The sequence below is a fragment of the Lepus europaeus genome, chromosome 23 (genome assembly GCF_033115175.1).
Source record: "Lepus europaeus isolate LE1 chromosome 23, mLepTim1.pri, whole genome shotgun sequence".
Classification (NCBI taxonomy): domain Eukaryota; kingdom Metazoa; phylum Chordata; class Mammalia; order Lagomorpha; family Leporidae; genus Lepus; species Lepus europaeus.
In genome coordinates this window covers 27,867,805-27,890,898 of record NC_084849.1, presented here as the reverse complement: position 1 = coordinate 27,890,898, position 23,094 = coordinate 27,867,805, and the positions used below count along the sequence as shown (strand labels likewise).

The 23,094-nt window shown below is 50.0% G+C and overlaps 1 protein-coding gene across 1 annotated transcript in view; it reads left to right on the top strand.

The window, feature by feature from the left end:
* The first annotated feature begins 1,871 nt into the window (after window positions 1-1,871).
* MAPK1 (mitogen-activated protein kinase 1) overlaps window positions 1,872-23,094 on the top strand; it is a 103,141-nt gene continuing 81,918 nt past the window's right edge. Inside the window, exon 1 of the mRNA XM_062181950.1 lies at window positions 1,872-1,998. Coding sequence (XP_062037934.1) covers window positions 1,877-1,998 — 122 coding nt within the window. The 5' untranslated portion in view covers window positions 1,872-1,876. The remainder of the gene's footprint in view (window positions 1,999-23,094) is intronic.

The window sequence follows — 23,094 nt, the reverse complement described above, 5'->3', positions numbered from 1 at the left end:
AACTCTACCGCTCAAATAAATAAAATCTTAAAAAAAAAAAAAAATTCCATCACTTGTTCTATATTCTTGAAATATCTCCTCACATTTGTCTTTTACATTGCTGATTCGCCCTTTTGTATTATCAAGTCTTCTTTTAACTCCTTCAACCATTGCTTTTGTCTTGTTTATTGTGATTTTGATTTCATGATACTCTCCATTTACTTCAGCCTTTTTTTTTTTTTTTAAGGATTCATTCATTTATTTGAAAGTCAAGAGTTACACATACACACACAGATCTTCCATCCACTGTTTCACTTCCCAGATGGCTGCAACAGCCAGGGCTGGGCCAGGCCAAAGCCAGGAACCAGAAGCTTCTTCCTAGTCTCCCACGTCCTGGCAGGTGTTGGGCCACTTTCCACTGCTTCTCCCAGGCTGTTAGCAGGGAGCCTGATCAGAAGTGGAGCAGCTGGGGTACAAACCAGTGCTCACCTGGGGTGTTGGCACTGCAGTCGGCAGCTTTACCTGCTGTGCCACAATGCCAGTCCCTCATGTTTTTAAAAAGATGCAATGTCCTTTCAGAATCAAGAATAAGAATTAGGTGTTTTCAAAATTGGGTTCTGCTTCACGGACTGACATTTGAAGTCACTTTTGGGTGTAGCACTTTTTTTCCCTTATGTAACACTATTTTTTTTTCCTCTCTCCCACAGGGTTTTTATCGCGCCGAGACTGACTGGCTAATCTTTATTGAGTTCCAGCCGTCTCGAGTTAGCAGCTCTGAAGGCTATGAGGGGAGTCTGCCTTCTTTCTTCCCTCTGCAGACGGCAAGGAAATAGTTCCGAGGCGGTGGCTGGCCCATCTTCCACCGCGTGGCCTGAGCTTCCTTGGCATCCGTCTGCTTCAAGATTCCAGTCTTTTAATTTTCAGCCTCTCATGTGTCTGCGGCTATTTGGTTTTAGCGATCTCACCTTTGTGTTTCCAGCTCAGTACGTCCTACGTCTCAAAGCTCATGTCCATCCGGCCTAACATGGGTCTCCGTCTCTCACAGTGGCAACTCGAGTCTTCCTCAGGTGTCTCAACCTACTCCTCTCTGTCCCCTCACTCTGCTTGACATTTCTTCATAGAATGCACCCCAGCCTGAGACACCTCTCTCCGGAAGCTATCTTCTACGAGGGCGGATCTAAGGGCAGACCCACCCCGTCTCTCCTGTCTCACACGTTCTCAGTACTCAAATCTCTTCTTCGGTCTGGACCACGTATTCTGGCTCCTAACGTAGTCTCCAGGCCTCCTGAGTTGTTCAGAGCGTTTGGGCCCCCGAGGGCCCGAAGCCCACGTGTGCAGCGTCGTTCGCCTTCCCCCGCACTGCCCGAGCTCGCCGTCCACCCCGGCCCTGGCCCCGGCCCCTCAGGGTCAGCCCCGTGACGCCCCGTCTCCACATCCCGCTCTCAGCGTCTCCTCAGCCGCCTCCCGCGCCGACTCCCCAGCGAACGCACGTGACCGCGCCCTTCGGCGCCTCCTCCGCCGCCGCCGCCGCCGCCGCAGTGCTCCGCCCTGAGCTCGCCGCTTCCGCCGGCCAGCGCGGCCCCGCCCCCAGCCGCAGGCAGCCAATCCTCGAGCACGCTGCTCGGCCCCGCCCCGGCGCCCCGCTCGGCGCGCGCCCCTCCCTCCGCCCGCGGGCCCGCCCGTCAGTCAGTCAGTGAGACGGGCAGTCGGGGCGAGCGGACGTCGGCTCTCCGCTTCCCCGACAGCGGCGCCCTCCTGCCTCTTTGGCGGTCAGCTGCGGCGGCTGCACGGGCGGCGGCGCGGTCCCTTGGGGAAGCGCGGCGGGAGCGGAGCGGCGGCCGCGGAGCGTCGAGCCCAGCGCGGCGGCGGCGGCGGCGGCGGCGGCCCGGCAGCCAACATGGCGGCGGCGGCGGCGGCGGCGGGCGCGGGCCCGGAGATGGTCCGCGGGCAGGTGTTCGACGTGGGGCCGCGCTACACCAACCTCTCGTACATCGGCGAGGGCGCCTACGGCATGGTGTGGTGAGTGTCGGCGCCCGCCCCGCAGGCCTGGCCCGCTCCCCCGCCCGGGGCTGCAGCGGCTGCGCCGCGGCCTCGCCCGCGCCTCGGCCTCCCGCGCAACGCTCGACCCCAGCCCCGGGCTTCTTCGGGCGGGGCCCCGGCTCGAGGTTTAAGGTGTCGCTGCTCGTGGCCGGTGGCCGGGCCCGGGCCGGGCCCTCGCTCGCCGCAGGGGGGCGGAGGCCGGGACCCACGGACGCCCTGCACCGGATAGCCGCCGGGTTTCCAGCCCAGCTCCCCCACCCCACCCCCCAAGATTTCAGAAATGTAGATTTCAAGCCCAGATCCCCGATCCCCAGCCCAGGAGGGGAACGGAAGCATCCGTCGCGCCCCGGGGTGCTCGCGGAGCCGGGAATGCCGTCAGATGCGTGGCCCCGGGCTTGGACGCGGTTGGACCCCGCATGTGTGCGGAACGGCGGCCGGCTGTGCGTGAAGTGTCCCTCAGCGGTCGTTAGCTGGTGCTCTCCTGAGCAGGCCTTCCGAAAAAGCACCCAGGTCGGCAGTGTGGCTTGTATGAAGAATTTGTCTTGCAGTTGTTTTGTTTTGTTTTAATGTTTAAACGGGCATGCATGTCTTATCGTGCGTTTCAGAAAGAAGCACCCGGCATCCCTCTTGGTTTATTAAATCTCTGCTTGCAATTGGGCCCAGTTTGCTCTTTTTTCCCCCCCTCCCTCTGCTCCCTCCTCTCAGGTGAGCTCTCTGACCAGTATAGGTGCATCCTGTCGTGCTGGCCCGAGGACCGAGGCTTTTGCTGTTGGTATTTTAGCGGTCAGTGTATACATTCCGCCTTTCGGGGACTTTTTTTGCACAGTCACACACAAGGCTCCCTCGGAAGAGGCGCTTCGTGCACAAGTCGATTCTCCTGCTTCTCGGTCTCATGAGTGTGTCTTTTCCTGATGAATGAAGTAACTGAGCACTCATTGTGGACTGCTTCGTGCCCCTTACGGTGTGCCACATCCCGTATTTGATTTGAACAGCCCCCCACTCCACCCCCGAGGAAGAGCTGGTACTATCCCTCTGTTAGGTGCCAATTTTCTAAGGTCATAGAAGAAAGTGTCAGTCTTGAGATTGAAGCCGGAGATCTTTGTGGTACACCCAGCATCAGTGATAATTTCGGGACTTTTAGCCTCTTACTGCGGCGTGCGAGTCTGTTTCAGAAGCGGGTGCACATCTGAGTGCTGATGACTTCAGAAATGCCCCCGAGCGCATGCTTTGCCAATCACCTTGACTACATAGAAGTAGTTGGAATTATTTTTGAATAATTGAATCCTGCATGTTTTGGTTTGCTTTAGGAGCAAGTTGCTCCCCAGTATACAGCTGTGAAAATTAGCATGACCCCCCCCCCCCCAACCCCAGCTAAGAAGTGAAAAGAGAAATTAGGTCAGGCCTGAAAGAAATCAGGCTCTGAAAAAGTACTGGAGAGAAAGTACTGCCCCCAGTATCCCTTCTGTGTCACACATGTCATTGTTGTCACACCTGCTGGTGAGTACACCAGTGACTGTCTCGTGAGAGGCTCAGGATTGCCCGTCATGCCCTTTGACACCCCTCCCCCCTTTAATTATATAAAATATGAACTGAAAAAAAATCTTTAGGTTATGTCAGTTGAAAGCATTTTTTTCCCTTAGCTGATAAGATTTTTTTCAACTAATCTGAGGGTGATGTCGATTTGGAAGCTGTTTCTGTCACTGCTGTAGACTAATCCGACCTCTGTCTCCAGTTGAAGTGCTAAGTTCTCTTGCTGTAATTTTCCCTTTTGAAATAAAACAAATATAATTGACATTTGAATCGTGGGCCCAGATTACAGTCTTTTCCCTGCAAGTTGATGATACAACCTGGTGTTAATCTATACTGCACAGTGTTTGGCTTTTGATAAATACAGTGCTGGGGTTATGGAGGACTTTGTGGTTAAAATGTTAATATTGAATAGCGATTTAAAAAAACAACAGTGCTTCTAGAAATACTTGGAGTTTTGGCTATTTCTTTGCAATTTTTTTTTTCAATTTTTGAATTAGTTTCTTAGGAATTCTGCTTATTTTGGTCAGAGCCCTTCTCTGATCATTATGTGGAGGCTATAAAGATGAAGAATGGGGTTTGAGTCGGGCCTTTAAGAGTGGGTGTGTTTTTGACAGGCAGATAATAGGAGCAAGTGACAGCTTGAGCTGTGGAGTCTAATCCTGGGAACGTGCTTAGGTGGCAAACTGCAGGGCACTCTTAGAAACCTGAGTTTAACAGTGTATTTGTGCAGTGGGCAAGTATTAATGTTTTTGAAAGAGGCAGTCACTTGGTCAGTTTCAAATTTTTGAGAAAGAGCGATGAACTGGTGGGAACGATAGGGAAAAGCAGTAGGGTGCTAGGCCGTGTTCCCTCCCGAGGAGCGGTATCCAGGGGAAGGCAGAGGATAGGGTGAGGGGCTGTGCGGAGACGGACTCTAACAGGGGCTCTTGTTGAGAGTCGTAGGAAGGTGCAAGAGCAGAAGCAAAGTGTGAGGGCCAGGGAGGTGGAATTTGTATCTTTTAAAGGTTTAATTTTTTGAAAACCAGGAAGAGAGACACAGAAAAAGAGAGATCTTTCATCACTGATTGACTCCCCAAATGCCTGCAACAGCCAGGACTGGGCCAGGCAGGAGTTGGGAGCCTGGAACTGCTTCTGGGTCTCCCAACCGGATCAGAAGCAGAGTAGCATCTTGAACCCAGGCACTCTGATAGGGGATGCAGCTCTTCCAAGTGGAGTCTTAACTGCTGTGCCAAATCCTGCCCCTGGGGAATTTCTGAGATGGAGAGAGGCAGGGCCTTACGAATGATAGGGAACGAAATAGCTGTTCGTCCAGGAGTCCTGGGAGGCTGGCGGTGCCATGATCCAGAGGGGATGCTGGCTGTAGCCATGCAGGTTTCTCAGGCCATATAAAATTATCGACTTAAAAATCAGCCTGGTAAAGGTTTTTTGAATTTCAGGTCCCACCTGTGTTTGCCTTGCCAAAGCCAGACCAGGTGATGTCGTGGACGTCCTCCCTCCCACCCCCCCAGCTTCTGTCCAGAAGGCATCTGGAGCTGGGATGAAAATCTGTGTAAATGGTAGTTAAAGGCTTGGAGTGGGCGAGCACAGATCATTACTGGGGTCACTGGTTAGGTGAGTCAGCAAGCATGCATTTTGTATTTCCGTCTTTTTGGTAAATATTCGATAGCATTTGTTGCTGTGGATTAGCTAATTATCGGAGGAGTCTGTTGTCCCAGAAGGGTTAAGAACCACTAAGATAGAATGGAAGGACCAAAGAGGAGACTGGCAGATGTGTGCTTAAATGGTAGACAAAGGAAGAGGAACCCAAGGGTTGTTGAGATGCGCAATGGACGACGAGAGGGGCGAGGTGGAGTGAGAAAGGCGAAGCTGAAGCCAAGTGCTTGCTGATCTGACGGACCGAGATGAGAAGGGTCTGCTTTGGATGCTTGAGCTTGAGATGTTTCTGAACATGACAGAGATCGCGGAGTTATCCTCGTAGGCCTGCTGAGTGGACAAGAATGGAAAAGATCTGAGAACCGAGCCAGAGGGACGCCTGCCTTCAGGTATCCACAGAGGGCAAGTTCCGGAAGAAGACAGCGAGCCAGGACTGTCCTGGCAGTATCTGAGGACATTTCAGGGTTGCTATCGAACCCTGTGGAAGGCAAACAGAATGCATCCGAAGACTCTCCTTAAAAAACATTGTGATCACATTCCTGATGATACAATATTCCAGTCTGTTCAGGTTTTTGTGATTATAGCAGACAAGTAGAACTAGCACTGATTCAGTACTTTCCGGATGTTTTGTCCCCTGTACATCAACTCTAGTTTGCAAAACTGGTTGTTCTTTTTATTTTATTTATTTGTTTTTTATACCAGTGAGGAAATTTAGATACAGAGTTTGTTTTTTTTTTTTAAGATTTATTTACTTATTTGTTTATTTACTTGAAAGAGAGAGATCAATCTTCCATCTGCTGGTTCACTCCCCAAGTGGCCCCAACACCCAGGGCTGCACCAGGCTGAAGCCAGGAGCTAGGAGCTTCCTCTTGGTCTCCCATGTAAGTGCAGGGACCCAAGGACCTGGGCCATCTTCTGCTGCTTGCCGAGGTTCATTAGCAGGTAGCCGGATGGGAAGTGGAACAGCCAGGATCCATGTGGGATGCTGGCACAGCAGGTGGCTGCTTAACCTGCTATGCCACAATGCTGACCCCAAAGAACTTCTTAGTTACCCGCAAATAGGAAGTGATAGAGCAGCCCCACCTGTCTGGTTCCTTAGTGATACCTGAAGATTAGAATTGAGGAGACAGATGCTCTCAAGAACAAAAGATATCTGTTGTCTTCTATCACTTTTTAGCATTTAAAACCTTTACGGGGCCAGGTTATTTGCTCAGAAAACATGGTGGAGCACTAATGTGCCAGGCTTCGTATGGCCCCTGCCCTGTAGGAATTCTCAGTCCAGACAATGGGATGGAGTTGGGGACTGTACCAGTGCTATCCAGGAAGGGTGTGTGAAGTGGTGTGAGAGAAAGCAAGCCTGAGTGACACGGGCTGACTTGATAGGGCCTCACACACTTTTGTTACTGTTGGCCCCCCACGTGCCCACCATGGACAGGACTGAGCAGCCAGGTGGAAGCCGGGAAGCTGGGAACTCAGTCCAGGGCGTCCAGATTGGGGGCAGGAGCCCCGTCACTTAAGCCTTTGCTGCTGCCTCCCAGGGTTCCTGCATTAGCAGGAAGCTGGGGTCAAGTACTGCAGTATGGGGTGCAGGCGTCTCCGTTTTCACGGACTCTTGGGTCGGGTGCTGTGTGACAAGGCAGAGGGGCAGGTACGTGCAGAAGCACAGAAGTATGACAATAGCCCATCAGGCCGGGAAGACCACACGCTGTTAGGGCGCCTTAGGGACAAGGCTGGAGCTAAGACAGCTAAGGCTGGCGAGTCCCGAAGGCTGTGTGCTGAGGAGCTGGGACTGGACCTTGTGAGTGAGTCATTACTCCTCAGCATCCAGCTCCTTATCACATGTTTGCCGTTTGCCCACTTGGTCTCTTACACTGTTTCCCACCGTGCCTAGTCTCTCTCTCAGCTTGCCTAGTGGCACTCAGTAGGGGTGGCTTTTACCTCCGTTCTCCAAGGACATTTGAAGTGTGGTGGACATTGTTGTTGTCAAGTGATGGGGGGAGGTGTTGCTAGCCTTCAGTATGTTCCCTGTGAATCGTGCTGGAGGTCCTCCACTGGGGAACCATCCCTCTAGGCCACCCTTGTCCCAGTCCTGCCTTCCACTAGGTTTACCCCTGTAAACTCTTCCCTGTTGCCCATTCTCCCTGGGCCTCTGCTGGACATTTGCACCACCTGTTTGGAAAACAAGACCCACAGCAGTAGTTGTTCTCATTCACCAGTGTCATACGTAAAGGCTGGACAGCTCTGGATTCATATTCCTAGTTTTGTTTACTAACTGCTAATTTAACTTTTAATAAAGAAGTCTCTTGTGTGCTTTTTGGATCTAAAAGATCCAAACTTCATGACAGCGGGAAATCTAGTGTATCTGAACAGAGTCTGGGGTGCAAGTAAGACTCAGAACAAAATTAATTTTGGTATTAGTAGCATTCCTAATAATGTGTTCCTGGTGGGTAGTTAGCTGTTAAATGTTCTTCCCATGAATTTGTGTATTCTCAGTTTAGGTGTTTGTAAAATGATTTTTGTGAAAAGCGTCCAAGTTGAGTTTTCCCGAGAATGGTGTTTTCCCAAGAATGGTGTATAATTTATTCTTACCTTGGTCACATCATTGTGCCTTCAAGTTAAAAACCAATTCAGAGGCTGGCGCCGTGGCTTAACAGGCTAATCCTCCGCCTTGCGGTGCCGGCACAGCGGGTTCTAGTCCCGGTTGGGGTGCCGGATTCTATCCTGGTTGCCCCTCTTCCAGGCCAGCTCTCTGCTATGGCCCGGGAAGGCAGTGGAGGATGGCCCAAGTGCTTGGGCCCTGCACCGCATGGGAGACCAGGAGAAGCACCTGGCTTCGGATCAGCGCGATGCACCGGCCACAGCGGCCATTGGAGGGTGAACCAACGGCAAAAAGGAAGACCTTTCTCTCTCTCTCTCTCACACACTATCCACTCTGCCTGTCAAAAAAAAAAAAAGAGAAAACCAATTCAGGGGCCAGTGCTGTGGCGCAATGGGTTAACACCCTGGCCTGAAGCACCAGCATCCCATATGGGTGCCAGTTTGAGACCTGGCTGCTCCACTTCTGATCCAGCTCTCTGCTTTGGCCTGGGAAAGCAGTAGAAGATGGCCCAAGTCCTTGGGCTCCTGCACCCGTGTAGGAGACCTGGAGGAAGCTGCTGGCTTCAGATCGGCGCAGCTCCAGCCATTGTGGCCAACTGGGAAGTGGACCATTGGATGGAAGACCTCTCTCTCTCCCCCTCCCTCTCTCTCTCCCCCTCCCTCTCTCTCTGCCTCTCTTCTCTCTGCCTCTCCTCTCCTCTCTGTAACTCTGACTTGCAAATAAAAATAAATAAATATTTTTTAAAAAAATTCATTCCTGACGGACATCCAGAGCGCTCCACTTTTCTTCCCTTTGACCTCCTGGGGCCCCCATCCTGAGAGGTGCCTGGGAGTGCATCCCATGGCTCTATCTCTGCTCCCATGACAAAGGGTCCCCCTCGGCTTTGAAAATGGCCTACACCGTGCCAGGTAGGGGAAGAGGTTGCAGGAGGATGCTGACCCCAGGTTTTCTGAATCCAAGCAGAACCACAGGCAGCTGAGTAGGTTTATGGCAGATGGCTGGGCTCCTGTTTCTCGAGCACAGAATGAAAGGATTGGACTCTGTGATTCTTCATCCTCCTCTGAGAGGCGCAGGCCTCCCCTAAGCCAGGGTTGTTCTCCCCCTTAACTGAATCACTGCTGTTTTTTCTATTCCCTTTACCCCCTTCTCCTTCCCTTCTATTTCTTCCCTTTCATTCTGATGTCATCTTCAAGTTACATACTTACTAGGATTACTGTTACTAGGTAACAGTCCCTTTGGGAAAAGATTCAGTTGCTTTGAAAATCAGAATCCATGCCCTCCAATCCAGCTGGCCTTGTGGTGTAGCAAGTTAAGCTGATGCCTGCAGTGCTGGGATCCCATGTGGGCGCCGGTTGAGTCCTTTTTTCCCCCACTTCCTATCCAGCTTCCTGCTGATGTGCCTGGGAAATCAGCAGAACATGATCCAAGTGCTTTGGCCCTTACACCCACGTTTGAGACCCTGAAGAAGCTCTTGGCTTCTGTCTGGCCCAGCCGTGGCTGTTGGCGGCCATCTAGGGAGTGAACCAGCAGATGGAAGACCTCTCTCTGTGTCTCTCTTTCTCTCTTCTCTATACTCTGCCTTTCAGATATATATATATATATATATATATATATATATATGTATATATATATATATATTTTTTTTTTTAAGAAAAAAGGCCAGTACTGTGGCACAGCGGGTTAAAGCACCCGCATCCCATATGGGTTCCAGTTCAAGTCCCTGCTGCTCCACTTCTGGTCCAGCTCCCTGCTAATGGACCTGGGAAAGCAGCAGAGGATGGCCCAAGTCCTTGGGCCCCTGCATCCACATGGGAGACCCAGAAGAAGCTCCTGGATCCTACCTTCAGATTGGCTAAGCTCCAGGTGCTGCAGCCATTTGGGGAGTAAGCCAGCAGATGGAAGACCCTTTTCTCTCTGTGGCTCTTTCAAATAAATCTTTAAAAAAAAAAAAAAAATGCTCTCAAAGTCCCTCTCAAATTCTCAGTCGTAGGGTAGTCTGTGGGTTCTGACCCTGTGGCTAATAGGAACTGAAAACCAGAAAGTGGAGTGGGGGAGAGGTGTCTGCTGGAGACATGCCGAGACCAGCTGACTAATGTCAGTTGGGAGTCTGCCTTGCTTTAGGTGGTTTTAAATTCATTGTCATCCTCATCTCCTTTGGATTGAACAGGATTTGGCCTTTCGGACTCAGGCAGATGTTTAAACCCCAGAGTCTTATGTTAATGGGTTAATGCTGATGGTTGCTGGAGTCGGGTGGAAGCTTGATTCGATTATGGTGTCTGAGGCTGGGGACTTTGAGAGGTGATTGGATTAAGCTGGGTGGAGCCTCAAGGTTGAATCATGACAGGGTGCATATATGTGTGTATATTCAAATATATTGTCTCAAAGATTTATTTAGTTGAAAGGCAGAGTCACAGAGAAAGGTCTTCCAACTGCTGGTTCACTCCCCAAATAGCCAAAACGGTCAGAGCTGGTCAGGAGCCAGGAGCTTCATTGGTGTCTCCCATTGCCCAGAGACTTGGACCATCCTTCACTGCCTTCCCAGGCGCATTAGTAGTGAGCCGAAAAGGAAGTGGAGTGGCTGGGACTTGAACTCCAGTGGCCGCCGCGGCTGGCGCACCGCGCTGATCCGAAGGCAGGAGCCAAGTGCTTCTCCTGGTCTCCCGTGGGGTGCAGGGCCCAAGGACTTGGGCCATCCTCCACTGCCTTCCCGGGCCACAGCAGAGAGCTGGACTGGAAGAGGGGCAGCCGGGACAGAATCTGGTGCCCCAACCAGGATTAGAACCCGGTGTGCCGGCGCCGCAAGGCGGAGGATTAGCCTATTGAGCTGCGGCGCCGGCCAGTTAATGGCTTTTAAGCTGCTGGTTCTCTGGGGTGTTGCCCTCTTGACGGTTTTTAACGCATCAGTGACATCTGATGTCCCTTTGCTACCATCCAAGCTTCACCATCAATTTGGTGTTCTTCAGCTTTAGCAGAATTAGTCTGATTGTTTTTCAAACTAATGTCTCAGTCTGTCTTAGTAGCTCAGCACAGACACGTTCTAACAGCACGAGTTTTATTTTGGTGCCCACCCCATTGAAATCCACGTGTTTTGTTTTTTTCATAACATGCATCTCCCATGCACATTTTGAGGCTGCCACACACGTCCCGTGTGGTGTTGAGGGCTGACGCTTCAGCTGCTTCAGCCCTTGATGGAGTGGCTGGAGCTGTCGGGACCCAGATGGGCCCTCACTAGACTTGTGTGCTGAGTTCTGCGTGGGTGGATTTCCAGCTCAGTCTCCCTCTCTGAGTTCCGTATCAGAGAGCATCTCCCATGCCAGGCTCTGGGTCACGTTCCTCCCCTCCCTCAAGAATGTTTTGCTGCGGTGTTGAGGACAGCCTGATAAGGAAATAAATTACTATGTGATATGGTTTGTGCTTTTAACAGAAGCACAAACACTGTTATGAGCTCACTCTGAACGGAGCGGCTAGCTGCCTCCGGGCTGCACTGTCCCTGATTGCCCAGTTACACCCTCTGCCTGTGCTGGGCGACGTTCTAAGTGCTGCAAGAGCACTGGTGAACAGTGCAGTCTGCGGGGGCCCGGTCCAGTGGGGGTGCTTGGTCAGGACACCTTGATGTCCTCTACTGCCCTTCTCTTTTTGTAGCATTGATCACAAACACACTATTAAAATGCTGTTTCTCAAGGTCTCTTTACAATGGCATTTAATTTTAAATGACCCACCTCGGTTTGTTGCAAAACTAAAAACTGAAAAAGGCAGCTGAACCATTTCTAAGTTATTCTGTTAAATGGACATGAAGCCTCTCAACTGTTCTACACTAAGCAGATTATAGTTGATTTTTCTCATCTACGTCCCTTAAAAATTTTGAGAATTAGAAGGCATAATTCCCCCCTCCCATTTAGGAGTCATAGTCTGTTGTAAGAAATAAAATGAGTGATTGACAAATAAAAACTTGGTGAGACATTCTGACCCCAAAATTAATAGTTTATTTACAGCCAGCCATGCTCCTTTGCGCAAGTTTGTCGTCCTAATTTAAGGGTTATTTTAATTGCTGGAATCCACAGGTTTGTGTTTCCAAGCCCTGGTGCTGCAGTGGTGGCTGTAATTTGAGCTTGGTGCGATTGTGAGAATTCCCTTCCAGGTACACCTGAGGGGTGAGACAGATTGGGAAACTGTGAACCCTGCAGCTCCTAGCAGTTAGCAGGGTCCTCCGGTGTGCAGTTTGGACTTGGATTTGGGCTAAAAGGTTGTATTAAAATGCTCATGCGCCCCTTACAAAATGAAGCCTCATTAGCTGCTTATACTACACAGATTTTTTTTAAAAACTGACCAAACATCAAGCAAAAGAAACTTGTCTTTAGCCTTCTTTTATTTTAAAATAGCTTCAGGGATATAGCATAACATTTTAAGGACTGAGTTTAGTGATTTTTAGTAAATTTCCAGAGTTGTGCAACAATCGCCACAATCCAGTTTTAGAGCACTGTTGTCCCAGAGAGTTCTTTTTGCTGCTGCTTCCCACTCCCACTTCCATCCCACCCCCAGGCAACCCCTGGCCTGCTTTCTGTTTTGCTTTTTCTAGAACTTTCATGAAAATAGAATCAGGCAAGATGTAGGTTTTGGTATCTGTTTTTTTCCCCACTTACAGTATTTTTTGTTGTTCTCCTATAGGGTTGCTCAGGTCAATACTTTGTTGCTTTATGTCTTCAGATAGTAATTGAGTGGATTTACCAGACAATGGGTGTTTGAAGTATTTCCAGTTCTTTTTTTTTTGACAGGCAGAGTGGACAGTGAGAGAGAGAGAAAGGTCTTCCCTTGCTATTGGTTCACCCTCCAATGGCCGCCGCGGCCGGCACACCGCGCCAATCTGAAGGCAGGAGCCAGGTGCTTCTCCTGGTCTCCCATGGTGTGCAGGGCCCAAGCACCTGGGCCATCCTCCACTGCCTTCCTGGGCCATAGCAGAGAGCTGGCCTGGAAGAGGGGCAACCAGGACAGAATCCGGTGCCCCGACCAGGACTAGAACCCGGTATGCCGGTGCCGCAAGGCGGAGGATTAGCCTGTTGAGCCACGACACCAGCCTCCAGTTCTTGTCTGTTATGAACAGTGGTGTTCATTTACAACTCTGGACATATATATATATATATATTTTTTTAAGATTTATTTATTTGAAAGGCAGAGTGAGAGACACGGAGGTTGAGGAGAGAGGACAGAGAGATTTTCTATCTGCTGGTTCATTCCCCAAATGGCTACAATGACTGGAGCTGGTTCAGGCCAAAGCTGGGAGCCTGGAATTCCATCCGATCTCCCAGCTGGGTAGCAAGGCCCCAAGCACTTAAGCCTTCTTCCGTTGCTTTCCCAAGGCACATTATCAGGGAGCTGGATCTGAAGTGGAGCAGCCGGGACTTGATGCTCTGGTATTGAATGCAGCTTAGCCCACCGTGCCATAACACCAGCCCCTGGACGTGTGTTTCCCTTTCTCTCTGGTGACTGCCTAGGAGTATAGTTGCTAGGTCACGGGGTAGTGACATGTGTATGATTTGGAGGAGTGGGGCAAATGGTGAGATAGTTTTATTATAAACCATTAATAAGACTTCAAATCAATTAATTAAAAAAATACAAGTACCCTGTGTGCTGGCCACTGTCCCAGGCACTCAGTGAGGGGTGGTGAGCAAAAGCTGCATCCTGGCCTCTGGTGGTGAAGAAGGCAGGCCATCGTGTGTCCGTATTGTTTCACTTATTGGTGAGTGCTGTGAGGAAAACAGAAATGGTAAGAGTATAGAATGGAAAGGGAGGATATTTTTTCTGTAATATATTAATTCAAAATATTTAACACAATACTTTTTTCGCCCTAATTTGAAACAATCTTAAATATATAGAAATGTTAAGAGGACAGTACAAAGAACTTTTTTGCATGAGCTATTAGGTTTTTTTGTTTTGTTTTTTGTTTTTTTGACAGGCAGAGTGGACAGTGAGAGAGAGAGACAGAGAGAAAGGTCTTCCTTTGCCGTTGGTTCATCCTCCAATGTCCGCTGCGGCCGGCGCGCTGCAGCCGGCGCACCGTGCCGATCCAAAGGCAGGAGCCAGGTGCTTATCCTGGTCTCCCTTGCGGGTGCAGGACCCAAGCACTTGGGGCATCCTCCACTGCACTCCCGGGCCATAGCAGAGAGCTGGACTGGAAGAGGGGCAACTGGGACAGAATCCGGCGCCCAGACTGGGACTAGAACCCGGTGTGCCGGCGCCGCTAGATGGAGGATTAGCCTGTTGAGCCAAGGCGCCGGCCGAGCTATTAGTTTTAAAGATGTATTTGTCTTTCATATAAAGGCAGAGTTACAGAGAGCAGGAGCTGGGGCTGATCCAGAGCCAGGACCTAGGAGCTTCCTCCGGGTCTCCTACGTGGATGCAGGGCCCAGGCACTTTGGGCATCTTCTGCTGCTTTTCCAGGCCGTAGCAGGGAACTATATTGGAAGTGGAGCAGCCAGGACTCAAATCAGCGCCCATATGGGATGCTGGCGCTGCAGGCATCAGCTTTACCGGCTCTGCCACAGCGCCGGTCCCTGCCTGAGCCATTTGAGAGTAAGTTGCTGGTGCAGTGCTCCATCTTACTGAACACTTGAGTGTGCAGTTTCATCGCAGACACTTCAGTGCGTCGCCGTGACAGCACTGCACGCTGCGTCTGCTCTGTCATCCGGGGCCTGCTCCAGTCTGCAGCACACCCTAGACTTCTTTGGCTCTAATGGCCTTGATGCTTTTGCAGATTGGCGAGTTTTTAACTTTCTAAGAAACCCCTATTTTCCAAAGTAGCTCTGCCATTTCACGTTTAGGTTGACAGCGTGTGAAGGGTTCAGAGCTCTGCACACTGTCGGTGACGCTGGGTGCTTGTCAGGCTTTACTGTGTATTTCCTTCGTGCTAATGGTGCCGAGCATCTTTTGGTGGGCCCATTAGCATGTCATCTTTGGTGGAGTCTGGGCCTGTCTTTGCCTGCTGTTTAAACTCTCCCTGTTTGATTTTTGATACCAGACCGTTGAGCATTCTCAGATTCTCCTTTAGAAGAGGGGCAGCCAGGAGTTTTGGTGCGCAAGTCAAATCTAATGGTGAGGCAGCATCGGACAGAGCCTGCTTTGAGGCTGTTCCACGGGATTCTGGCCTGTAGTCCTCCAAAAGGTCGATCGTGAGGCTCGAGAGCAGACCGAGGACTGGTTCCACACTGAGCATCTGAGAGCTCCCTGCTCCTGCACTGGCTCAGGAGTAGAGTGCCTCGATGCATGGCTCTCAGTGTGTGGGCAAGTGGGCCTGTTTATTTATAGGAAACACACAGTAAAGAGTAGGAGGTGGTGAGGCATCGTCTTGCCACACTGGCTAGGATGGCCCACGCGTGGAGTTTCTGTGTGGTTTGAGGTTCAGTGCTGTTTGAAGCTGATGAGCCCCTGTCACGAAGATGCTCGCAGGAGGGTTTGTAGAAATCTGGGGAGGAACCGTGAAAGACCGCAGTCAGCCAGCCAGAGGAGCACAGGCCCAGAAGTGAGGATCGGAGTCTTGATCCTGGCTGTGCTCTTGAGGAAGGTGATGGGAAGACAAGACATTCTGGGGGCCAGTGCTGTGGCTTGGCGGGTTAAGCTGCCTTCTGGGAAACCGGCATCCCACAGGAATGCCAGTTTGAGTTTCAGCTGCTGCACTTCCAATTCAGCTCCCTGCTGATGCACCTGGAACAGCAGTGGACGATGGCCCAAGTGCACCCACGGGAGAGATCTGGATGATTCTCCTGACTTCTGTCTGTCCCAGCCTGGCTGCTTTGGGCACTTGGAGAGTGAACCAGCAGATTGGAAGATAGTGCTCGCTCGCTGTCCCCCTCTCTCCCCCTCTCCCCCCCTCTCCCCCCCCCCTCTCCCCCCCTCTTCCCCCCTCTCCCCCCCTCTCCCCCCTCTCCCCCCTCCCCCCCTTCTCCCCTACCTCTTCCTCTCCCTCCCTCCCTCCCTCCCTCTCTATAACTCTGCCTTTCAAATAAATAAATGAATCTTTAAAAAAAAAAAAAAAGAGATATCCATGGTTCTCTGCTCACTCTGACCTAATTATTAGGAAGACCCATTAGTTTGCTGCCGCTGTGAAAGTGTAAGGCAGAAACAGTGTCTAAAAGGGCCAGAGTCGTGTAGTTTCTGCTGTCCCAGCAGGGTGAAATTCAGCTTTCAGGACTGATAAATGTTGGTCTCTTGTCACAGAAGTTAATGTTTGCCAGAAAGATGTAAATTGGAGACTGTTTTAGCCTTAGGTGATGTGTGCTTTCTGTTCCCCTTCAATCAGATGCTGGCATTGGGCTGAAGTGTATTTTGTTTACTTAAGGAAATGTCCAGAATAGGCGAGTTTTGTCAAATGTCTTTTCTGCCTCCATGAAAGTAGTGGAAGTCTGTAGTATCTTTTTTTGTGCAGTGTGTCAGGGTTAGGGCTTACTGTTACACTTGCATCCTAGAATTTGGATATTGTCTTCTGCATTGGGACTACCCCTGTGGTTGGTGGCTTTGTTCTTTTAGACTTTTGGTCTGCCCAGTCTCTGTCACTGCTCTCTTGCCCCTCCGGTTGCTTCTCTGCAGCCGCCATCTTGCCAGCTGTTGTTCTGAGCGCTAATTATCACCAGGTTCCTTCACGTGCGTTTCATGACTGTTATGTGTTTATCCTTAAATAGTATAGGACAGAGTATTTTCTGGTTTGGAATTTTATGAGTGAAATTGTACTGTATTTATGCTTTGAAAAAAACTTCTTACTCATTGTTTTAAATATTTGAGTATAGTTACTCATTGTCACTGCTCTGCAAGTATCATTGTTTAAGTATGTCATTGTTTAAGATTTACTTGTTTGAAAGAGCTACAGCGAGAGGTAGAGACACACAGAGAGAGGTCTTCCATCCACTGGTTCGCTCTCCAAATGCCACAACAACCAGAGCTGGGCCGATCCAAAGCCAGGAGCTTCTTCCGGGTCTCCCACATGGGCACAGGGGCCCAAGCACTTGGGCCATCTTCTACTGCTTTCCCAGGCCATAGCAGAGAGCTGGATTGGAAGAGGAGCAGCCAGGACTCAAGCCGGTGCCCATATGGAATGCCAGGGCTTTAACCTGCTGCGCCACAGAGCTGGGCCCTATGTTGTTTCTCCAGTAGTTTTTCATTGTATTCTTGTACATCTTTTGTTAAATTTATTCCGTGATACCTTGCATTTGTTGTTGCTATTATATGTGGCATCTCTTTATATCTGGTTTCTATAGTTGTATTTGGGTTTTATAAGTTGATTTTTATGTGCAGTGAACTTGCTGACTCTTGTTCCAGTAATTAGTGTTTAAATTCTTTAGGACAAGCCTGCCATCTGAAAATCTTGGTCATGTTATTCCTTTTCATTATGTAGATTTCTTGTGTCTCTCACCTGTGCTGGCTAGATCTTCTTCCATTAGAGTTGAAGAACTGTGGTTACAGAGGTCATTCCTGACTTGTTCTGAGGTTAAAAGCTCTTAAAGGGGCTGGCACTGTGGCACAACTGGTAAAGCCGCTGCCTGCAGTACTGGCATCCCATATGTGTGCCACTTCAAATCCCAGCTGCCTGAGAGGGCAATGGAAGACGGCCCGAGTCCTTGGACCCCTCACCCTCGCGGGAGGCCTGAAGGAGGCTCCTGGCTCCTAGCTGCAGGCAGCAGCTTTACGTGCTACACCACACTGCCGACCCCCTCAACTGTTCTAATTCCAATCCAACTCCCTGCTAATGTTCCTGGGAAAGCAGTGGAAGATGGCCCAAGTGCTTGGGCCCCTCACCCATGTGAGAGATCTCCTTGCTTTGGCCTGGCTCAGCCCTGGTCACTGTGGCCATCTGCGGAGTGCACAGCAGATCAGCCCAAACCCCTTTTCTTCCCTGTTCGTTTTCTGTAACTGCCTTTCAAATAAATAAATCTTTTTTAAAAATATAATCTCTTATTGAGTGATACTGGCTGTAGGTTTTCCATCCCATAAGTTTTCTTTTCAGGTTTTTTCAAATTTTTTTTATCCTGAATGATTGAATTGAATGTCTACCATCTTTTTTTTTTTTTTTTTTTAAGATTTTATTTGAGAGGCAGAGTTATATATAGAGGGAGGAAGAGAAAGGGAGAGGTCTTCCATCTGCTGGTTCAGTCCCCAAATGACCACAACAGCTTCAGCTGGGCTGATCTGAAGCCAGGACCTTCTTCTGGCTCCAGAAGATTGGGGTGGTTTTCTTCTGGGTCTCCCACGTGGGTGCAGGGGCCCAAAGACTCTGGCCATCCTCCACTGCTTTCCCAGGCCATAGCAGAGAGCCGGATCGAAAGTGGAGCAGCCGGGACTTGAACCATCACCCATATGGGATGCTGGCACTGCGGGCGGTGGCTTTACCTGCTACACCACAGCACTGGCCCCAAGGATGGAATTTAAAAAAATTTTTTTTCATCTACTCAGAAGTCAGAGTGAGAATGAGAAAGAGATCTTCCATTTGCTGGTTCACTTCCCAAATGCGTCTGACAGCCAGGGTCGGGCCAGGCTGAAACCAGAAGCCTGAAACTCCCATCGGGATCCGCAACTCCCACCTTGGTAGCAAGGACGCTAGCATTTGGGCCATCATCTTCCTCAGGCACATTAGCAGGGAGATGGATTGGAAGTGCAGAGGAACCAGGACTGAACCAGTGCTCCGATTTGGGATGTCGACATCTGAAGCAGGAGCTTAACCCACTGTGCCACAATGCCTGCTCCCAGATGCTTTTTTATTCCATTTATAGGAATTTTCATGTGGTTTTTCTCCTTTGATCTTTTATATGTTTGAGATTATGTTAATAGGTTCTCTAACTGAACCAGTATTGCATTCCTTGAATTAAACCCAGCTTGGTCATGATGTATTATCATTATATATTGCTGGATTTGGTTTGCTGATAGATAATTGGATTTTCCATGTGGTGTTCTGTTGTGGGATTAGGTGTCCCCAGCTGTGTTTATTCCAAATTCTTGTCTTGGTGTCAGAGGGGAATTGAAAGCAGAGACGTGGATAAAGTGCAGGTGTAGGAGCAGGATGCACTTAAAGAGATCAAAAGGGCAGCACACTCAGAAGTGAATGTGGGCAGCCCCCTGGGGAGAACTGCCTGACTGCCCGTGCATGTGCCCCCTTTATTGGGTAGTGGGTGGCGCCCCAATTGAATTGAAGTTTGTGTGGGGCTCAGTGATTGTGCTGATCTCTGGGAAAGCTTCATGGCGTCTCCATGCAGAACTCAGTGCACATGTGTTGTTCATGGCATCTTCATGCTGGAGGCTCAGGTGTGGGTCTGCTGACTTGGCATGGAGGAAAGTCCACCTTTTCTTCTTCCTAGCGGTGCAGGGCTGCAACACAGCGACTGCTGGAAACCTCTCTGCGCCCATGGTCACTGACTCCCTACCTGGCCCAAATCAGTTCTGGTATCAAAAGTAGTTAACTCTCACAAAATGGGTTAGGAAGTGTTGCTTTTCACTTTTTTCTTACTAATATTTCTGTAAAATTGGGATCCCTGAAAGGTTTGGTAGAATGCACCTGTAAAGTAGTCCAGATTGGGGTGGTTTTTTGTTTTGGGATGTGTGTTTTGGTGGGAAAATGTTAACGTGATTCAGAATTATTCTTTTTTTTTCTTAAAGATTTATTTATTTATTTGGAAGTCAAAGTTACACAGAGAGAAAAGAGGCAGAGAGAGGGAGAGGTCTTCCATCTGCTGGTTCATTCCCCAATTGGCCGCAATGGCTGGAGCTACACCAATCCAAAGGCAGGAGCCAGGAGCTTCTTCCAGGTTTCCCACGTGGGTGCAGGGGCTCAAGGAGTTGGGCCATCTTCTGCTTTCCCAGGCCATCTTGTGCTTTCCCAGGCCACAGCAGAGAGCTGGATCAGAAGTGGAGCAGCCGAGACTTGAACCGGTACCCATATGGGATGCAGGCATTGCAGGTGGTGTAAAGGGTAAAGCCACTGTCTGCGATGCCAGCATCCCATACGGGTGCTGGTTCATGTCCCAGCTGCTCCACTTCTCATCTGGCTCCCTGCTTATGGCCTGGAAAAAGCAGAATAAGGCCCAAGAGTTTCTACGCTTTTGTGGAAGATACGGATGAAGCTCCTGGCTTTGGCTTGGCCCAGTGCTGACCATTGCAGCCATCTGGGGAATGAACCTGTGGTTGGAATATGTCTCTCTGTTTCTGTCTGTCTGTCTCTCTCTTTTTTAAAGATTATTTATTTTTTTGAGGGAGAGAGACAGGAAGGTCTTCTGTCTGCAGGTTTACTCCCCAAATGGCCGCAACAGCCAGAGCTGTACCAACCCAAAGCCAGGAGCTTCTCCCAGTTCTTCCATTTGGGTGCAAGGGCCCAAGCATTTGGGCCGTCTTCTGCTTTCTCAGGCACATTAGCAGGGACTTGGATTGGAAATGGAGCAGCCAGGACTTGAACTGGCGCCCATATGGGATGCTGGTGTGGCAGGTGGAGGCTAAATCTACTACACCACAGTGCTGGCCCTTCTGTGTCACTGTTTTAAAAAAGTACTAATCCTTGTATTTTTAATCTCTAATATATGTATATATATATAAATTTTTTAAAGATTTATTTGTTTGAAAGGCAGAGTTATAGAGAGAGAGAGGCAGAGAGGGAGAGGAGAGAGACAGAGAGGCCTTCCACCTGCTGGTTCACTCCCCAAATGGCCACAACAGCCAGAGCTACACCGATCTGGAGCCAGGAGCTTTCTTTGGGTCTCCCATGAGGGTGTAGGGTCCCAAGCACTTGGGCCATCTTCTACTGCTTTTCCAGGCCATAGCAGAGAGCTGGATTGGAAGTGGAGCAGCCAGGACTCGAACCAGTGTCCATATAGGATACTGGCACTTCAGGCAGCAGCTTTACCTGCTATGCCACAGCACCAGCCCCTGTATATATATGTAAATTTTAAAAAATGTGTATGTATCCCGACTGGATATCCAAGGTTCAGCAGAGTAAAAAATGCCAGGGCTCAGGAGAGTTCTCACACATGTCAGGTGCACCCTTGGTGGACCGAGTGGAGCTGGTGATCCTCAGAGGGCTGCCTGGTGGCTGCTGCGCAACCCCCCCATCCCCCAACAGGAGACCTCTGTCTTGCCCTTGGCTAAGAAGTGACTTCTCTCTGCCCTTCTGCCACTGTTCTCTCATCATTTCCAAGTGTCCTGTGTACAGCCTGGACCCCTCACATCGCGAATACCGAGTTCTTACTTCAGCGAAACCGCGAGGTAGGGGCCTGTCAGTGTAGTTGGGTCTAAGGGTTGGAATTTGTTCCTCATTCAGGAGCCTTCTCTACAGCTTAGGGTTTTAGAGCAGAACTGAACTTGGGCTGTTTGTCGTCTTTATTTTTCCTGACTGGCGTATGTATTCACATGTTTGCAGCGACATCAGTGCTGAATTGCTGAGTGTGGCCCTGACCTTGCCAGGAGTGCTGTATGATGCATATGCATGCACTCCGTTACCTTCCTAGAGTCTGGAAAACACTGAATTCTGAAATAGCTCCCCTTCTAAGGACTCAGCTTAAGGACGAATGACTCTGCTTCTCCTGAAATCCTACAATTTGTAATGCTCAGATAAACAGCACACTTGATAATCAAGTCAGCTTTTTTTTTTTTTGTAGAATATCTAAAACATGCAGAAAGCACGTCCACAGAAAGCATTTGTCATACTACCCAGAGCTATCTGCTGCAACATTCTTTTTTTTTTTTTCCCCCCAAAGATTTTATTTGTTTACTTGAAAGGCAGAGTAACAGAGAAGCAGAGAGAGAGAGAGAGAGGGAGGAAGGGAGGGAGGGAGGTCTTCCATCCTCTGGTTCACTTCCCAGATGGCCACAATGGCCTGAGCTGCACCGATCTGAAGCCAGGAGCTTCTTGCAGGTCTTGATGCGGATACAGGGGCCCAAGGACTTGGGCCCTCTTCCTCTGCTTTCCCAGGCCAGAGCAGAGAGCTGGATCGAAAGTGGAGCAGCCAGAACTCGAACTGGCATCCTTATGGATACCGGCACTACAGGCAGCAGTTTTACCTGCTGTGCCGCAGTGCCAGCCCCTGCAGCAACATCTGAGGCATTTTTCCTTAAGTAAAATTGGAATTGTATTGTATACATTCATGTCCTTCAGTGTCCTGATTCTTTTTTTTTTTTTTTTTTTTTTAAAGACTTAAAGAAAGATCTTCCATTCTCTGGCTCACTCTGCAGATGGCTATGACAGATAGCCAAGGCTAGGCCAAGCCGAAGCCAGGAGCTAGTCCAGGTCTACCACATGGGTAGCAGGACTGAAACATTTGGACCATCTTCTGCTGCTTTTCCTAGGCCCCGGTGTCCTGATTCTTGAACCTAATATATATGCATTTTCTCAGCCACTAAATATACTTTTTTTTTTTTTTGACAGGCAGAGTGGACAGTGAGAGAGACAGAGAGAAAGGTCTTCCTTTGCCGTTGGTTCACCCTCCAGTGGCCGCTGCGGCCGGCGCACCGCGCTGATCCGAAGGCAGGAGCCAGGTGCTTCTCCTGGTCTCCAATGGGGTACAGGGCCCAAGCACTTGGGGCATCCTCCACTGCCTTCCCAGGCCACAGCAGAGAGCTGGCCTGGAAGAGTGGCAACTGGGACAGAATCCAGCGCCCAGACCGGGACTAGAACCCGGTGTGCCGGCCCGCTAGGCAGAGGGTTAGCCTATTGAGCCGCGGTGCCAGCCTAAATATACTTTTAAAACTGTCAAAAATTTTGGAGGCCGGCGCTGTGGCACAGCATGTTAACGCCCTGGCTTGAAGCGCCAGCATCCCATATGGGCGCCGGTTCGAGACCCAGCTGCTCCTCTTCCGATCCAGCTCTCTGCTATGGCCTGGGAAAGCAGTAGAAGATGGCCCAAGTGCTTGGGCCCCTGCACCCGCGTGGGAAACCCTGAAGAAGCTCCTGGCTCCTGGCTCCTGGCTCCTGGCTCCTGGCTTCGGATCGGCGCAGCTCCAGCCATTGTGGCCATCTGGTGGAGTGAACCAGCGAAAGGAAGACCCTCCCCCCCCCTCTCTCTGTGTAACTTTGACTTTCAAATAAATAAGTAAACCTTTAAAAATTTTTTAAAATTTAAAAAAAATTTAAAGGTTTATTTATTTGTTATACAGGGGAAGAGAGAGAGAGGTCATCCATCTGCTAGTTCACTCCCCAGCTGGTCCCAACTACTGCTGGGCCAGGCCAAAGTCAAGAAGCCAGGAAATTCATCTGGGTCTCTGACGTGGGTGGCAGGGACCCAAGTATTTGACTATCCTTTGCTGCTTTTCCCAGGTTTTTAGGGGGCTGGATT